Below are 20285 nucleotides of genomic sequence, written 5' to 3' on the forward strand. Positions count from 1 at the left end.
GATTTCTGTTTTTCTGAAAAGTATTATTTTACCTAAGTTTTATTGTGTTATTAAATAAAATTTAACGAATAATTTTAACTTCGTGGCCTTCGTGCCTTCAAAAAATTAGTAGGTATATTTTAAATCCTTTAGTGATAATATTCTGATGTGTATAGTTCGAAGTTCATTCAAAAACTAATCAATATTATTTTGTTTTCTGTTCCACTTACGATTGATGTGATGACCGATAACTCTGTAATACTATCGAAATACTTGTTATCTATCGACTCCGTAGCGCTCATCGACTCGAGTTGCGCTGCCTGCGCCGCACTAGCTCCAGTCGATCAGCGCGTAGTACGCACTAAGCCACAGACGGGAACGGGCGTGTCGCGATCGCTCCTGTGAGCCGGCATTTAAATAATCGCTACTCAAATCATTTACGCGTCCAATTTTACCGTCCCCGGTTTTCTTATGCGAAAATAGAGTTCAGCCTACACAGTGTTTGTACAAATTTCGATTACTATCTAAATGTTCTTCGAACAAACTATGTTTCGTCTGAAATCCAATTAGTGTATGGGGTTTATCTGACCCATCTACGTCTACTCGTTTTCACGATAGGTTTCGTGCTACTTTTTCTATTGTAGGATTAATCTTATTAGGCAGTTGGTTGTGTATAATGAAATTTAACGAAATCGCGTGCTTAATAACGAGGTTTGGATATATTTATCGATTCGTTTGCTGATGTGTAACGTTTTCACCGAGTTCTATTTGTTTGAAGGTCTAGACATTATGTTATGTTTTGCGATATTTATGAGTAAAACCTCCCCTGACTCGCTTGATATATATCGATAATTATTAGAAAGCCACTACCCCTTTTTCAAAATTTTAATTACTTGATCAAAATTCCTGTCAATATTTTATTGACGTTATGATCATACTATTTCAATCTTATACGTAACACTTTTTATATCTGATTACCTGTTTTTTTAAATACAAGGTTTCAATAAAATCTATATTAAAAAGATTTCAATACGTCTTGTTTAGTTTAGTTGTTTCCTTAAATATTGCCAAGTCGTTTCTTAGTACATATTATGACATTTTTTGTTGTCTGAACACGTTTTTTCATACCCAATTTCATGCCTTATCAATGTTTATCCTTTAAGTGTCGCTGCATCGATATTATAGATTGAGATTTAGATTGTACCTTGATTATCATTATTGGAGATTAAGCAGAATTATTATTATATTCGACTTATTCGAGTAATCAAATGCTTCTTAATAAAAATGTGTTTATAAATTTCAATAAAACCATAGTTTTCTGATCAATAAATATACATGAAAAGTCAATCACTAAAGGATAACCTTTCGGAAATTAAATTCATTTCCATTAGTTTCAAACAAAATATTTTACAATAATGATAGAAATATTAATTTTATTGTTATTATCAACATGCAATATATGAGTCTAATTGTTAATCATTCCTTCTGTCCACTATATCGTCAGTACTCCGTACTGTGAGTCATCTCCGTCACATCAATTATTACTACTTCTTATGACAAATAATATCTGGCTATCTAATCTATTTTGTAGGCAGTTATGCTGGCTAGAAGAATAATGTTGCCAAATGATGTTGAATTTTATTGAGTGTAGTAATCGCACTAGATACGCGTCTTGTCGGATAAAACTAAAATTATTCCGCAAGTCTTAAAATAAATTGCTCAAGTTTAATGGCTTGCAGCGGCAGTTAATATACAAGATCTGACCTATTTCTGTCTGTGCATATAATATTATATAGAGCACTGTTTTTGTCATGGCATTCTTCATTCTTATATATATCAGATAAAAATATCATAAACAAATCGTTTTATGTCAACTCATAAGTGTCTTATAAATGTGTTGCAACTGTTGCAAGTTGATGGCATCCCTGACCTACAATATATCAGCTCGATACGTTGGAACATGGAGAAGTATCGAACAAATCGCGAATTTATTTCAATCCGCTCTTCTGACTACAAAGTGGAGTGCTCTAGCAAGCCTTCAAAGGCTTCTTTTATAGTCCCCAGTTCCGCCGGGATTATTTGTTTAGAATTTTTGAAAACAGCTTTGCTTGCAACAAATCTATGATCGTGTCACTGAAACGTTTTAATTTTTTTTCATTTCGATTCAGTTTGTATTCGTTCGCTTCATTTGATCATAATACAACATTAGATAAAGTAGAAGAACTTAAATATTTTGGTAAAAAAAACCTTTTAGTCCGTGACTTGCCAGTTGCGAGATGAGACAGTAGGTACATGAAAAAGGTCATTATTTCCGGTATGAGCGCAGACTGCATTGTTGCATCGCTATCTACCACTCGATAGGATCGCGAAAAACGCAATTATCGCATGTCTTCCGACTACTCATGCATCATGCATCGTTCGCTAACGTCCCACTTTGAAGAATTCACTCTAGTAAAAGTGTCGATCCTTTCATCACAAAATAGAAAGGCCTTCGTCTCAGTAATAGATTTCTAGTTTTATAGTGCATACAAAATTGAAGATAGATACGCATACACTACAGAATCTAGTAAATCATATTGTAGTTCACTGTAGATTACTTATGTATCCCTTAAATCCTAAGCTAAAGGCCAACGAGTTACACATATGTTCGCCGTCTGTTCATTATTGTCTTTATTTATTTTTACTTGCTCGGTTATATCATGAAATCATAAAAGAAGAGATAATAAGCATTATATGAACATTTCACTTTATTACATCTCAACTCTACAGATTTTTCTGTTATAGAAATAGAGCATTATGGCGCTCTGTCATAATATTAATTGTATTTTTCTTTATGCCCTGATTCGCTTTCATATGGCGCCCCATATCTTTTTAGTTATTATGTTTAATGAAAACGAGAAGGAATGTGTATTACATTCGATCAAATATACTTAAAATCAAAGTGCGTTTAATGTTGATGGTATTGACACTGATCCGCTACCGTTTAACAACATTAAAGTAGTTGTAAGAATAAAAACAAACAAATCGCACGTCACTTTCAAACAATGATCTAAAGGGATCAACGACACACCGGGCCGAGTTGCGTAGGAGTTGATCTATTTTGACTCAGTTTGTATCTTGGTCTTACTCTACCATTTCATAAGTTTGTATAGCTATCTCTCTCTTGGAGAATTGTGCAATAATTGGCAAGAAATGTATTTTTCCTACGATGTGTGCCAAAATACACACGTGGATGACCCGAGCAAGCAATGAGGATGGCACATTATATCATTAATTCAGTTCATATGTACAGTGAAACCTGGTTAAGTGAGACTTCAAGGGACCTGCAATGTCGTTTCACTTATAGAGGTATTCCACTTACCCAGTGTCTCAGATATACTGGTATAAATAAATATCTGTCTCATTTACAGAGGGTTCCATTAATAGAGGTGAGAATACAGGTTATTTCAGGTATACAGGTGCGATCATTAAATAAAATAACGTGTTATGTATGTAAATGAGTTTTAATCAAAAAAATATTATGTACTTAAAGGTAATCATACAAATGTAATCAAAAAAATATTCAAGCACGTTTTTACACGTAATATGTATGTATAAATTCGGCACAAACTTCTTCGCGTGTCTTCCCACTTTCATAAACGGATATTAACTTCAGTTTTTCACATAATGATAACGATTGTAGCTTTCGTTTTGACATTTTTCAAATAAACATCTGTATGATAGTAAAGCGAAACTAAAACTGAAGGTAATTGAAGCTCAAAATTTGTACATACGTACTTGAAATTACGTGTGGAATTTGTGGGTAGAATAAGAATGAGTAAACAAACAATGTTATCTCAGTTACAGAGGTTTATGCATATAAAATTTACTCGCTGTCTCAGTTATAGAGGTAACTATGATGATAAATCGAAAGAACAAATCCCAGATATAGAGGTTTACCTCGTCCCACTAACAGAGGTAATTCAGTGCCAAAGTGTTGGGAACTCAGCATGAGTTCCAGTTATGGAGGTTTCTCACTTATCCAGGTCCCACTTAACCAAGTTTCACTGTATTACGTAGGCGCTCTATATCTTACTTTTTTTATCTTATTTATTCCTAGAGATAGATATCGTAAACGATCGATGAACCAGAAAAGTGAAACGAAGAAACAAAATAAAACTACAAAGCCTCGAAAATTGTTGAACAAAAATAGACTATACCTTTCTTCAGAACAAGACTCTTTATAAAACTTACCTAACAAGAGTTATGGAAGTATTTCAGAGAAAAGCTGTATATCTTGAGGGTTTACATTCCCACTTTTTAAGGTATTTCGTAATAGTTTCATGGGTCACGTCCTATTTTCTTCTTTACAAATAAAACCGACGTTGAATCTATTATCCTTTCTAGGCCGAAAAATGGTTATCGTGACTCGCATTGTAATTATGGCCTTCGTTGCTCGTTTTTGATCAGTATTCAGTTTATGGTTTATGACATTATTTGCAAGCTGTTTAGTAATGCATTGAACAGAACTGTCGAATGGTTATTCTTTTTTTCTTTTAATACTAAAATTTTCATCCAAAATAATAGTGTGATCAATATTTATTTCAGTGGCAGTATTAAGCAATTAAAAAAGTATTTTTGTATTAGCATTTTCTATCTAAGTGTAAAGTTATGGTGTTCACTAAAAAGTGCTAGTAAAGTGAAATGGATGCTTATTTGTAGTTCGAAGCACCACTTATAATGTCGAAGACTTTAAACGCCTACAGAATGTGAGTATAAAATCATATCGTTATATTTGATTTATTTTTATCATTTAGCATAATGGAATTTTAAATGAGTTTGATAGATTCGTTTTGGGATGATGTTTTTCAAACGATTTTTTTTATTTTGATTTATTGCTAATTGAAATATTTGAATAATTGTATTTATATTTATTGCTTAACTTAATTGATTTAGGGCTTGTACTTCGGATCGATTATCCAAATGTATTTAATAAAGCTCCTATTAAAATTATTTGTCGTAGTTGTAACTTCGGCAAAGAGCTTAAATAAAGCTATTAGACGAGGTTATAAAATGGAAATTTCATCGTGTATCATCAAACGAGATTGCCTTTCATCGTCCTTCGACGCAACCTTGAACTCTCAGCCTTGGAGACCCGACTCATCCGAGGATCGCTCTCAAGCCTTTCACCACAAGCGCTATATGATTAGTATATGTAGACAGCAGATTGATTCTTTTATTAGCTTCAATAAAATGATTCAGAAATAAAGTGTTTGAAAGTAGATTTTGGGGTCTGCAAGACATTTGCAATGTACATAATGAACTGGACACGAACGTAACAAGTATAGATAGTGATTCATGGCTGTCAATAAAGGAAAGAAAAAATATAATAACCTCACACTTTTTGTTTGGCCAACAGGCGAAAAAATCTGTAAACTATCAATAAAAAACCATGCGAATTTACCACAAAGAAAAGGCAGTCAAACTGAAACGCAAAGTAAAATATTTTTCAATATACAGCGTGGTTACGAACAATCGTGCAACAGAAAAGCTTACAAGCACAGCGCCACAATAAAAATGTATTCAAACAAAGAAAAAGCCGCACAGAATAATTCCGATATAAAAGCGAGACAACCGAAAATAACCGAAGCACCGGTATCCACATTCGCGTTGAAATTTTAAATGCGGCATTCAGGTTTAAAGCGCTGGCCGGTTATGCGTAGAGTCTAGACGCATCGATTGGCCTAGGCGTTGTCCTTTACGGGCTAACGTGAGCTAATTACATTAGACCATCCTTTTGTACTTAGAATGGCATCCTTGGAGAATACTGATTTAGTCCTTATATTCCTCGCTTGTAAGGTAATTGCCTGTATCAATTCGTCAAAACTTTTCAAATTAGATGGTAAACGGTGACTTGGTTGTATAAGGTATTGTCAATTAAACTACAGTTTCGTCTATTTTTAGCATTGTCTATTTTATGTATGCCTGACGTTTTATATAATGGTTCAACGGTTAGGTCGACCTTCAGATACAATAAAGTCTATTTATGTTTTCTAATATTTATAACTTGATTACCACACATCCATCACCAATATCGGCATATTTATACAGGCGCGATTGGCCGAGCTTGTGTGTGACCAAACTATTTCGCAGAGACTATTACAGATCTGTTGGATTTAATCTTATAGTTACCTCCTACGACACCTGCGAGAATAACTGGTTGCTTATCTAGATCAATATCAAACACCTTTATAAAGTGATTATCAGAAAATGGGTGTTAAGGACTGCTTAACCGTGTTCTAGCATATCTTGTGTGAAAATCCTTTGTGCGTCATATCGGGATAAAAGGTTGCGGGAGGGTACTAGTTGCTCTTGACTTGGCACATGCCCAAAGGCTCCCTTTGTTTTATGTGAAAATAATTTCTTAGGTAACCACCCTCTCAGTTTTCGTTTACTCAAATAATATTAAATTTATTGCGTCTGGAATTGTACGAACCCTTCGGGCTGTAACTTTATCTGACAGGGTTCGTATTGACCGCAATAAAATGAGAATCTTATTGTGGTTTGCATGAGTCAGCAAAGTTTAGCTACATACATCATACTAATTATATGTTGTATTTGTTTACAATATGAATATAGTAATCCAGAAAGCTATTGTATCGATTTCAATAAGTCTATCACTATCGATATTTAATTCTAGGACTTATGGGATGAATTGTTTTATTTATTTCCTTTTGGAAGCAGTACGAATTATAACTTGCTTACTTTTTATGTAAATGTCACAGAAATGTCATAAAAAAAATTGACTTCATTTTTGTTTTCGTTGTGTTTGCGTCAAAGTCTTTGTTAGAATAAAAACCTCCAGACTTATTACCAGCATCTTGTTCATGGCTAAACGGGTGTATCCTGAAGCTCTCGAGATTTTACGCCTAAAAAGTAAAACACGGCGCTCCTTTACGAGGGTTGTCGCCCTTGGTAGCCATGGAGACGGGGTATTTTATGCGCCTCGCGTTGCCTATTCCCCACCCCTGTAAGGGGGACGAGGCGAGTTACTTCTAGTCAAACTTGCTCGCCGTATGTTGTCGATAGATATTACTTTACTATGTTTGTATAAGAGTATATATTCAACGGCTTTGATAAATTATCACAGGAGAACGCCTTCTTCAACCTGAATAACTGCTTTGTTGACCGCTTACAAAGAGATTCTTAATCTGAAAAGGAGCCATATCTCAAATCAAATAAATGTATTGAGGTCTTCTAAGTCTTTTACGTAATGAAGATGTATTTATACTGAAAACAATAAAGTGCTTCAAATCGATTCGATTAGATAAAACTTACATATGTACAACAATTTACATTGTTATATTGTTACTTGTTTAATGTAACTTGTAACTTGCACCAAATGAACTTGAAATAGCTAGTACGTTATATTTACATTTTTACTTTTCATTCGGATGCTAATTAAATATTTCCGTATGTCTTCAATGTCAACCAACCAGGTGATAATTCCATTTATGCATGCAAAACTTACATTTCCTTTCTAGCTTAATGAATGTTGTTTTAAGACATAAATAGACCAAGGGTGTTCGACTCAAAAACTTGGAAGATACATAAGTCGAGTTCCAGTCCAAACAACAGACATTTGTCTTTGGAAGTTAAAAATTCTCCCCCATCGCTCGCTTTACACGTGTCCGATGCAAAAGAACTCATCGAATATTTAAAAGACGGGATCGATAGAATAGCAATTTTAAACGTGGAAAAAGACAAGGGTTCTTCTGTTGCAAGCTACTTTGAAGGAAATGTAAAAACCAAACGCAAGTTAATCTATATCGTAAATTGATACAACTTCCTTTTATCCGTTTAGATGGTCAATGGTGACATATGTGTTACATAATCTTCTGAACACGTTCGCATGAACACATTCGAAGTGTTATCAGAAATCTAATGTTCTATACAGGCTCTACGGCGTCGTTTACGCAACATAATGGAGCAGTTTGACAAGGTCGATGTGTTTAGTATATCTTTGCCTAGATAATATCGTTTACTCGTATCTTTCATCTCATGACGAGTTTTACGTTCAAGTTCGTACGTATACTTAACACGCTAGTATTTTTTGTTAAGTTTTACGCATTTACAATCTTCCAATGAAGTTAGTAAGGTTGCATTATTACAGATTTCTCTATTATTAGAATTTTTACTATTCATCGGATAATAAATTTAGTCCAAAAATATAACCTGGTATATTTCGGTGTGAAGTTTTCAAGACATAGTAGAAGTTTTTAAGTTTTATGAACGCGAAGTACGTTGCATAAGTTAAACTTACGAGAAAAATGTTCCGTATTTTTCAGAAGTCCTGTTAAAGTTTGCCGAGCGAACAAACTGTCGTATAACTTTCCGAACTTTAATATTTCCTGGGTGAACCCATGTTAACAGTAAATTGTGGAATTACACGACATGTTATGCTCTGGAGAGCAGTTCTATTACAGCGAACAATTTTGTGGTAGAGGGAATATGTTAAAATTCATACATTCACAGAAACGTACTCAAAATCTAAAAGTATTAGTCAGTTATGATTTGGGTCTTCAATTAAGATTGCGAAAGCATTAAATCCTCTTATAAATATCTGTTGCATTTTTAAGACGTGTAATTAGTTACATAGAAGTAATTAAAACTTCCCAATTACAATGAGTTTCCCTTACATTTGATCAGAAAAGGTTGTTTGGCGAAATGACACCTTCATCCAACTTGAATTCGTGACTTTATGAACTGCACCGTAACAAAAGGATCGAACACTAAGCAGTATGGTCTTCTGCTACTTTTCGACCATAAACAGTAACACTTGGATGGTAACTGTACCTGTCGACATTATGGCCCATTAGAGGAAGCAGAAGTAATTGACACATATCGTAAACGCACTAACATTAGCATACTATATTGGTAGTATCCTTTACATATCCTCACGTACCTACTGTGATGCCATGAATATCGCATAGACACGATCCAAAATAGATACAGCGATGCGATGTCAATTTATATCAGCTTCATGTGACCTAATATTTTGTAGGCATGTCGTTGAGAAATAACAGACGAGTTAATAGCAGTCATATATTACTTGCGATTAACTGAGATTAACCATGTGTTACTTATGCTTACCGCAACGATTGGTCAACATTACGAATACCTTTTGTGTGTAAACCAGTTAAGGAAACAGATGCATTCAAATATAAATATTACATGTTTTGATTTAACGTTAATACAGCAAACTTTTCAAGCTATCATTTGGGGTAGAGAAAAACAACAAGTTAGATTTAGAGATAGTATAAAATATAAAGGAGATCTCTCTTCAATTCTTTAACTAAAAATACAATTTGAATATATTACTGATCAACAATTTAGAAAATAATGATGTTAATTAAAAATGACCTTAACTCTTGTACTTTATAAACTTTTACGTAATAAGTTCTGTTAGTTTTGCATTCATTTGTGTCGTTTCGGTATGAAAAGCGCGTCGTTAAAAACGAGACAATAGGAGCTAGGTGTTGCAGTTTTCTTCATTATAATAAGTCAAAGCAACGACCTCAAAAAGTTGTATTCGTACAATGAAGGACAGTTACGAACCAAATTCCGGCTAGATTTGTCACATAAGTAATTCAATTTGGCTAATCTTATTTAGTGGCTTACGACAACGAAATTTGGTACCACGTTTCCGTTGGCGTCGAAACCCGATTTTCCTGATTGGATTGAGGTCAGGCATTCTACTCGACTAACAAATGCATTAGGCTCGCTTGTAACATAACATCCCGTTAGGCTGCGTTAACATTTATTGCATTACACTGTCTACCAGTCGGGGCTTTGTTAACATTCATTTCGCACTGAATTATTTACTTTTATATACGCATTTCTGTAATACTTGCTCCCTTGTGAAAGACATTTACAGGATCCATATTTACGAGTAACTTACAATAGTTAACGTTTACACGATTGCTTTCCTCTCCATAAATATTAATTAGGTCTATTTCTTCTGTCTTAATATTCATAATCGAACATTTATAATTGCTTCCACATCCACTTGTCACGTCCTGTCTAACATGAGCGCTGATGTCCGGGAAATCCCAGCAATGCAACGATCGACAATTACCGAATCCAATATAGATCCGCTGAGCGATGCTCTCACCGCTCTCGCGGCCACACTCCCCGCTATTCTTTCGCAACCTATTTCCAGCTCCTGTTCGCTCAACTGGTATAACAATTTGAGATTACACTGTCAAAAAATACCTATTTGATAAAATAGTATACTATTAGTACAGTATACTGTACACAGTTACTGACAAACCCCTTTATTATTAATAACCTCTGTATTTGTCACCATTGTTCCCTGGGTATTTTGAGTAGCCCAAGTTTTAGTGGAACCTATTTTACAAAATTATTTTAGGGCATAATTCTATTTCTCTACGACACGCACGATAATCACATCAAGTTTTTCTCAGACTTGAACCTTAATAAAAATAATATTTGAATAAGAGGTAATAGTAGTCAATACGGTTCCGATCAATAACTTTCTCACAGCGTGATCCCGGCCCCTGTCGGCATCCCACAGTTTCACAATACTGTTACCAATGTTGCTCTCCAATGAACTGGAGCAAAACAAAATATGATTGATGGTGAGCATCATCTCTATAAGCAGACGGTTGCAATAGCGTCGATTACGGAATCGATATTAGTTCCGCTTGTTGATCTCATCCTGTCGACATCGTCTTCCGTTTTTTTTTTCAATCTACTCTTTGTACAGTGGAATCTTTGCTTTAGTTTTATATAGATGTCAAATACAAAAATATGTTTATAATAAACTTTTTGATTTATAACGTAAGTTTATTGTTACTTGTTTTAACTGGGCTAATCTTGGCAAAGAATTAATCTTAAATGCAGTTCTACTGTCTTATGTGAAAAATTTGAGGAATTTGCGACTAACCGATGATATAGATTGTTACCCGCATCAAATAATGAAACGAGCGTAATAGTACAAGCGAAAGATCAGATTATTAAATTGAGCCAGCTTGACTTTATTATTCCAATTTTGTTCTCGTATATATGAGCCAATGCAAATTGCCAATTGCTCAACCTGTCACAGTTCCGGTCGATGATTCTCACACGCCTATTTCTCTCCTCCACCCGTATCGCCACACCCTTCATTTCACAACACGTTTCCACCTGTAAAGCAATGATTTTCAACAAATTTGTATGCGTTCGTGTTCATTCGACTGTGATGAATTGTAATGTGTGATGTGAATGCCTATCTGGGTTGATTAGGCGAGAACAAATGTTCGTATATATTTTATTTGCCTTTTAAAATACTTATTGCCAAGTTAGTGTAATTCTAAAGTAAGGATGTTAAGGTATTTATATTATATTTAGAAATTGGGTGCGTCTTTTAGTTATAGTTTAAGTTCTGAATTACTTGATCTATTAAGGTATTTTCTACATAACTCATTTGCAGTAATGATATAATATAATTGTCTGTAGTAGCTAATAATATTTAACAAGGGGCGTTATTGCCGATTTATCGTTATTTTATATTGCCATGGCGTCCATCTATATCAAATGGTAAAAGCCAGATTAGTTAAAACTTTTTAAAATCCTTTGTGATTCAAAAATTGTTATGTGGTGCAAAGTTGCTCTAAGACATACACAGGTGTGCATAAATAGTGTTATCGAGGTTGCAGGTGCGTTGTTACCCTGAAGGCTGATATCGGATTCCTGTAATCTCGAGAATGACTTGTAAGGAAATTATGCTTCAATTACATATTCAATCGGTATGACAGATACTTGTATACATATCAACAGAAAATAAATTAATAATGTATTTTAATTCATAATAAGATTATAGAGTCTAACATGTATTGAACAAAAGAAAAACAACGATACGGCCAAATACTTTATATTCATTTAGTACTTGAATATATTACAATAATTGGAATAAACGGATCCATAAGCATACGATTTCGTAAAATGCGCGCTGAATGCATAACGTCAGTGATGTTCACCACGCCTCTGATTACGAATTCAATTTGTTTAATCGGATTTACTTATATCGATTCGGTATGATGATATAATTTCAGTCATGTACCTAGGAGCTTGGCAGGAAATGAAATTCTGATCCCTTTATTTCGATGCTTTATTTAACGGACTTGCATGTTTGCAATTAAATACAGTAAAATACAATGGATGTTTGTAATTGTACATTTGGTATTGGCAATAAACTTGAATTTTTGTTTTCTGCAACTTCCACAAATCTTTTATTTGTAGACTTTATTCGTTATCCTAATTAGTATGACTCTCAGAACAGGTAATTGAAGTGGCAATGGGCTGGTCACAAACTGACAACCGATGCGGAAAAAAGATCCTTTAATGGGGACTACGTTAAGGCAAAGGCGTCATACTCGCCTCTCGTCTAATTAAGAACAGAACAGAGATTCTGAATTCAGAACATGCAGCTGCGAACTTAGGTCAATTAAACGTGGCCTGTGTCTAGCGCATAACTAAGAGAGGCCGATGTGAAATGCTCATGATGATACAAAACGTTTAGATTGTCACTTGCTGCTACTAACAGACACCATACAACAGATACGCTGCTATTAACAGTAGCTGTTAATAGCAGCATTGTTATAAAATTCTGTTTATAACCTTGTCCAATTAATTCTGATATGTTACGCTTGAAGCTCTCCTATCAAATAAAACCTCTTTTTTCTTGAAAAGTAATAATTCAAACATGTTTAATAACTCTTTAAGAATCAACAATTTCAAAACTTTCTCTTAAATATTATGATGTGTTCGTAAATAAAGCGTGAAGAGTAAAATATTTCTTAGATTATTCATCAGATCGACACGCTCTTTCATGTGCCTATCTGCCCGTCAGATTTATTGTATGTGTGTCAAGATAACCATCATTATGCTATCGCCAAATCTCAATAGGCACTTTCGTTCAAATGAATACCGATTGAAATCTTATGGTAATTCGTGATCGTTCAGAAATGGTCATTAAAATATGACACATAATGTTTCTATCACATCAGTCAATATCAGTATGCTATTATATTTTTTATCATTGAAACATGGCTGCCCATAAACAAGTTTTATTTTGTTGGCAGTTGTAATGCAGCGGTCATTTATCAAAGTTTAGCAACTAGCGCATGTGTAATATAAATGGCCATGTAGTTTAAGTTGTAGGCTACAATAATTGTTAATCTTTATAGAACGGTTTTGCCTCGGCTAATGTGTTTACTGCAGTATACTGCATTGCAAAATTTCTTTACGGTAGCATGTAGAGTTTTTTTCGTCATATTATACTTTATAAAAGAAAGCCATATTTATCTTCAATTCAAATATTATCTCAGTTACACTGTTTTGTTCTTTCGTAACAAAATTCTTATCGTAAATGTATTTATTGTTATATTATTACGATAACTGTTATGTCGTGTAATCTTAACCCTCAAATTATCCTCATTTCTTCATACTATGTATTATCAAAAGTCCATCCGATAACCTAGTATTATTACGATTACACATTTCTCCATAAAATATTAATTTGGAAATTATAAATAACACAATTTGAAAATGTGTTTAATTATGTTCAACATCGGCGGACCCAAGTGTGCTCCCAGTAAAACACCTCACACGTTGCGAAACGCCCGGCACCGCTGTAGTTTCGAGTGGCCTACTTACCATGCGGCTGCCGCTTAAAATAATGTTAGAGTAATTAGTTTACCGTGTAAGGCGTATAAGCGAGAATTTAAATAAACACCCGGCCGTTTCTAGCGTAGTGCATCGTTTTGCACCATATTCACATGAACGAACTAAGCGGAAAGGCTAATGAGAATAAAATGTTTTAGCGTTTTACTGCATTTCTCGTACGTCGTGGTTGCACCTTTCTGTTTGTAAACTATTAAGAGGTTTTAAAAATGTTAATGTAATTAAGAACATATTGCGATAGTTTTATGATGATTGCATTTCTCACTTTATACATAAATAAAATTCAAATTCCACAGAAATAAATTATAAGATCTAAATTGTACGACCATTGATGAAATAAATCCAAAATTCACTTAGGGAATTATTAAAGGGCCAAGTGTTTTATTTTCATCTTTAAATTAAGCGTTTGTTTCTTTCTAAGACCTCATCGTATTCTTAAATGCAATCCATACATTAACGGTACATGTAAGTTATATAAAAACTAATCGGACATTATTAACTTTTTTGTTTATACAGCTATTACGGTTTATAGTAATTATTATGGTATTATATTTTTTCTTTCCATTATTATACCTGGAAAAAGTACTTTATAATTTACCTTTTTTAGCTCTACCATTTTAATTAATATTGACGCTTATTAAAATTATATCTTTCTCAATTGCCATCAGAAAGAAGATCGAATCGCTAGGCAGGATGACGGCGATGACGCAGGAGGAAATGGTCGCCGGCGCGCGCACGGTGGCCGCCGGGCTGGAGGCGTTGCGGGCGGAGCACGCGCAGCTGCTGGCCGGCCTCGCGGCCAACACGGACCACGAGCACGAGAAGGCGAGCCTCGTGCGCAAGAGCATCGAGGCGATCGAGCTGGGATTGGGGGAGGCGCAGGTGAGTTATTAACAAATAGTCATAGCAGGAGGAATGGTCGCCGGCGTGCACGGTGGCCGCCGGGCTGGAGGCGTTGCGGTTAGAGCACAAGAAGGCGAGCCTCGCGCTGAAAAGCATCGAGGCGATCGAGTTGGGAATGGGGGGAGGCGCATGTGAAGTTTTAACACTTTTAGAATACTATACAATAGTTCTACATCTATTACTCGAGGCTAAATGCTACTAGTTGTTCATTTACTGCAGTGGTGCTACGTGTAATTATTAATTGTATGAAGTTAAAACACTGTTCAAAAACACATTAATAAAATATACCCAACCGTAGGGCTTTAAAATTTTAAAGAATATTTTTTAACTGCTTCAGGCTTTATTTCAAGCGGAACGACATTCTAAGTCTCAACCTTATATAACAGTGCTACTGTTGCCCATCTTGTTATATTAAACATATTCTGGCACACGATGTTTGTAGCATTAGTACATAATTTAATATAATAGGTGTTGCATTTATTTCATTATGTACATATTACTCATTGTTACGATGTTTTACAAATTAAATTATATTGTTTGACTATGATGTCACATATTAAACATAGTACGCTTGTTTACGACATAAAACAGCTTAAAATGATTAGCTTATGTTTACAAACATTATTTGCATGTATATTTTCCATTTAATAAAGCTTGATGATATTATTTCTTTCGTAACATGTAACGATGTCAGTTATATATTTTAAAGTAAATTGAATGTTAAAGACGATATTAAGCAATGCATGGCCGAAACCGATACTAAAAGGTTACCTTACGCTTACTAGTTCCTGCAAGAAATTCTAGGTTAATTTGCAAATTGTATATTCCTGGCAATACATTCTGGTTGTACACGAAAGGAGGTACAACCAGATTGATCCGGCTAGACAGGTATCATCGCGATAACTATTTCTAGCGTCAAGTAGTTCGTCAAGTGCCGGCTGAGTTATATTTGTGATACCTTGTTTCTTGTAAAGTTGGTAACAGAACACAGACGTTTTTGGGTGGCAGTGACCACGTACCAGGTAAACTACATGCTCATTTGCTACTCAAATATTACATTACCATAGTAATTGTCGTATGCTTTTAAATTGTTCAAATACATCCCAAAATGTTCAACGGTTGTCGCAACTTGTTATAACAACGAAGTGAACTTCCCGACATGCCCCTTAGCACGGAAACGCGTTTGCATTAAAACTGCGGCTTTCGGCGCGCGCCCCGCCTAACTTAACCAATCTCTATCAAGAGTTTCACTAGTTGCTGAAACGTTGTTCATGAACATTGATTGACAATGGAACAAGCCACCTGTGGCCGCTGGTTTAGATAAAACTCCTGAACTTTATGGAGGTGGTTGCAGACGTCCATGGTTCGTTTGCCACTTAAATGTTATATAAAGATGGTTTTCATATACTCTAAAATGCTCCAAAAAGGTACCAAACCAAACACGTTTGCATTAAAACTGTGGCTCTCGGCGCGCGCTCGAGCCGATGCCGAGGTCGATACCTAACTTAACCAATTTCTATCGAGAGTTTCACTAGTTGCTGAAACGTTGTTCATGAACATTGATTGACAATGGAAAAAGCCATCTGGCCCTGTTGCTTTAGTTACAACCCCAGTCATATACACAAATGTCATATACATTAAATGTCATTATACATTAGCTCTAACATTCTCCAGGTAGGTACCGAAATCAACGATTGCCAGATACACGAAAAAATGTTTAAATACATAGATGCTAAGCACGAAAACGGTTTTACAAAAAAAATGCAGTTCTCAGACTTTAGAGAATACTTAAACAATTTATATCAAGAGTTGTTCTGGAACGTTGCTTATGAACATTGATTGACAATGGAACAATGCCAACCACACAAAAGCCACCTGTGATGGTTTACTAGTCGTCGTCAACCCATTACTTTCCCACTGCTGGGCATAGTTCTTCTGTCACAGTGAAAGGGATTTAGGCCACAGGCCACCGCGCTGCCCACGTGCGAATTGGTAGACTACACACCCTTGAGAAGATCTCAAGGGTGTGTAGTTCCTTAAATCCAGTTGTGTCGATTTCCTCACGATGGTTTCTATTGCAAGACTCATGATGCGAAGCATCAGAGAGTGCTTTACGATCGAAAAAATTTTTTCGCTTCATTTTGGCGGCTATTTTTATTATTATAGCCTTGATAGTTCACGGAATCAAGATATTTTGCATACTATTGTCGAGATAATTTAATGGAGATTAATTCCATACTTTTTAAAAATTGATTTACTGCAATAGAATTGGAAAAAAAACACCAAAATAGGTCAAAAAAATTCCTGTCCGTCATGTGTGAAACCTGAAAACACTGTAACTTGTGAAAAAATCCATCATTTGAGTTAATTTTTTTTTTTTTAAATTCTAATCGACGATTGTAGGTCACTGAATGCGAATGATTAATTAATTCAGTGTCGTTTAATTGCAATTAATAAAAAACGAAAACTACAAGACTGTATATCTATAGATATTATGTACATTTATTCCACCAGGGGCGCTTGTGCAGTACCTTCTTCCTATTACAGCTGTTTTTTCGGCAATTAATTTTGAACGACTAAGTTTTTTTTTTTTTTTTCATATTTCATAATTAAATGAGCATTATGAGTCGTGCACTTTTGGATTTTCCAAACTTTTTTCTAATGCGCACATAATTTAGAAAAGCTTCTTCACAATAACGAAACAACTTGTGAAGTGGTGGTAGATGTAATTACATTCAACCTATAACCTATTTTGAATAAAAAAAAATGATTTGATTTGAATTGAAAAATCTGGTGCCTAGTATTAGATCGCTAGTAGGCTAGCACAGCTTGATCATTAATAACAGGCGTGATGTTACTCATCCTTCTAATATTCCTCAGCAAGTACCTCTACCGGGCACGTTGTAATGACCCGTGTTTGATTCGTTTGCGGTTTGCTGAGGCGTCGCATTCATGTCGCCTCGTCCTTGCATACTTACACGTATTCACACGTATGTAACTTGTTACTTTGATTTTAATGAGATTTTTTTCAAGTGTTCACGATAGAGTGTGCATACTTTTGAAATAAGCGACACATACGACGCTTAGAATGTTTTATACTCGTTACATATTGAAAATTTCTTACATGAATAATGAATAAGTCGTGTAGGTATCCCCTTGATAACTTGAAATTTTCACCTTAATGGATATTATGTAAAGATTTCCCATGGCGGCTGCCATATTACCAGACACATGCGGCTTTGTTACCTTATACCTAGAGCGGCATTTTTGCTCATCCTACTGTTTTGATGTAAAGAGTCTGGTAAAACTCCTGTCTATTTTGGAATTGATTTACCCTTCTGCTTTTGTACTTTCGAAATGACGTTACACCGTCGGTTCTGTTTGTTATTATTGGGTAGCAATTATTAACATGACATAAGTAGTCAACTGAACTATATCTTTTACTTTCAATGAATGTGGGACCAGCACAAAATTCCTTCGAAAAATATTAACAAAATTTTAATACTCAAATCACGCCTTACATCTAAAACTTCTCTTGAATACGTCTTATACTACTAGTGTCTGTTCAAATAGTCCTGGCAACCATTCACACATGGTGAAGTGGCGAAATGGCCCAGTTAAGAGAAATGTGTTCATTTTCTCCGAGATACGAGCGCCACAAGGCGAGTGCCCTACATTCCCTCGATCTCAATGCCTTAAGGACGCCGAAGTGCCATTTACTTGGCCCGATTGCTCTTCGGCTCGAGAATGGGTCGCGTTTTAATATTAAAACTGCCGCTTATGGAAAATAGATAGGCTAGCTACGCTCCCTGCCCCAGCCATTCTACGATAGTATTCAGCTTTGTAGCTTTTTTATATAAAAGGTAAATGAAAAATGAGAATTGCGGAGCCATTTTCGGAGCGGATTAAAAAAGGTTTGGGACCTAATTAAACTCTGTAGACCATTGGCAACTCTTTTGTTTTATTTATAGAAGACCCTCGTCAATCATCATAAGTTTCTGCTAAAAAAAATCTTAGCCATTTTTAGATGGGTCACATATTGACAAGTTTTTTGGTACTGCAATTGGTTTGACAGACGGTGGCCAATTGTTATCCGAGTGAAATCTATATCTTTGTAACGTCCTGGTTTGGCCATTTCTGGCTTTAACAGTACAATTAATGTAAACAGGAAATGCAATGGCATAATTCGTATAATAAAGATATACTTTATTGATAACAATCTTTAACTACTCGAATTGAGAAACCTCCTTTTTTGAAGTCAGTTAAAAACCCGACTGCTTCAAAATACGGCTATATTACTCTCACAATTTAGACAAGTCCAACGACCCTTCATTATCTTAAAATACGTCAAGCCATTTTGGCTGCGTTACGTGTAAAAATTTGAGACAAACGTATGTACGCGTAAAGAACATTACCCTCCACAGTCGGGTAAAATTCAGTAACTCCTATGTTGACTCTGTCTAGAAACAACAAGATAAACAAAACAACACATCCACTTGAGTCTCGATTCAAAACACACTCCAAAAAAATACAGCGAATATAAAACGTACGTCAAAACAGGGGTAGAAATGAGATTGGTGCACTTAATCAAAGCAGCGACGCACTTCATTCAACAGCGGACAAAGGCTGGCTGACGAGGGGTTGATGTACGGTAAACACCCCGCGGCCAGCGCTGCAACGGGGGTGTATGTGTGCCGGTGTGTTAGTGTGCGGCGTAATTAGAGCTGTGTACTCGACAAATATCGGGTGGGAATGCAAATGTGTGTGTGCTATCGTTTTTATTCGATCTGTTCGGTCACATTACCATGTTATCTACATACATTGCTGTTGTGTGAGCGAGTAATGAATATGGTAAATTGGGAAAACATAAAGAAAGTACATTACCACTGATATAATGATTCTTAAACGATTGTAGATAAAATTGATCTTAAACTTGCATGTGAAAACGAACTTTATAAATATTTTTAGATGAAAATAAGCAGAAATAAGATGTGTTTAATGCTACATGGACAAGTACTGTAATACCTATATTTGTAAAGTATAGTATAACATTTAATGTAGGTACTTTAATACAATTCTAAACCCATTTGATGCTATATAAGCAACTAAGGTCACAAGCTCTGACATACATCATTAATACATTTCTCATTTTAACGCCATAATAAGCATTGAAGTAAGTACATCATGAAGTTGGTAGAACCCTTTGGGATAGCAACGCATTTGTAGCCACCCTCAGGACTCTTATGTGGGTTTGATTACAGATGGGTGGCAGTAGCCTCTTACATCAAATAGACTACCGGCTCGTTTCCTACTTCCATATAGTAATACAAATAAATAGCATAAACTTTACAATTTCCAGGTGATGATGGCGCTGGCCTCCCACCTGCAATCAGTGGAGGCCGAGAAGCAGAAGCTCCGCACCCAGGTGCGGCGGCTGTGCCAGGAGAACGCGTGGCTGCGCGACGAGCTCGCGGCCGCCCAGCAGCGCCTGCAGGCGTCCGAGCAGCGCGTGGCCCAGCTGGAGGAGGAGAACAAGCACCTGGACTTCATGGCCTCCATCCGGTGAGTGTTATTATTAGTTGAACTGCTAGTCCGCTCCGAATATACAAACGAGTCGCATCGTAATAGCAAAATTGTAGATATTAGAGGAACGATGATAGCGCGGCACCCTCCGCTGC

The 20285-nt window shown here is 35.6% G+C and overlaps 1 protein-coding gene across 17 annotated transcripts in view; it reads left to right on the forward strand.

Annotated features, from left to right (window-relative positions):
• Positions 1-20285, forward strand: part of Klc (kinesin light chain) — a 59167-nt gene that overhangs the window by 12233 nt on the left and 26649 nt on the right. For 11 of the 17 annotated variants that reach the window (XM_073090247.1, XM_073090393.1, XM_073090320.1 and 8 more), the window contains exons 1-4: positions 322-479; positions 4567-4727; positions 14373-14586; positions 19967-20169. In XM_073090247.1, coding sequence (XP_072946348.1) covers positions 4699-4727; positions 14373-14586; positions 19967-20169 — 446 coding nt within the window. In that variant the 5' untranslated portion in view covers positions 322-479; positions 4567-4698. Of the gene's footprint in view, positions 1-321; positions 480-503; positions 691-4545; positions 4728-14372; positions 14587-19966; positions 20170-20285 lie in introns of those variants that run through there. The other 6 variants (XM_073089732.1, XM_073089895.1, XM_073089816.1 and 3 more) reach the window with 6 other exon arrangements.

This window comes from Epargyreus clarus, unplaced genomic scaffold (assembly GCF_041222505.1).
Source record: "Epargyreus clarus isolate Ecla_fem2 unplaced genomic scaffold, WU_Ecla_fem_2.2 ptg000001l, whole genome shotgun sequence".
Taxonomy (NCBI): Eukaryota; Metazoa; Arthropoda; class Insecta; order Lepidoptera; family Hesperiidae; genus Epargyreus; species Epargyreus clarus.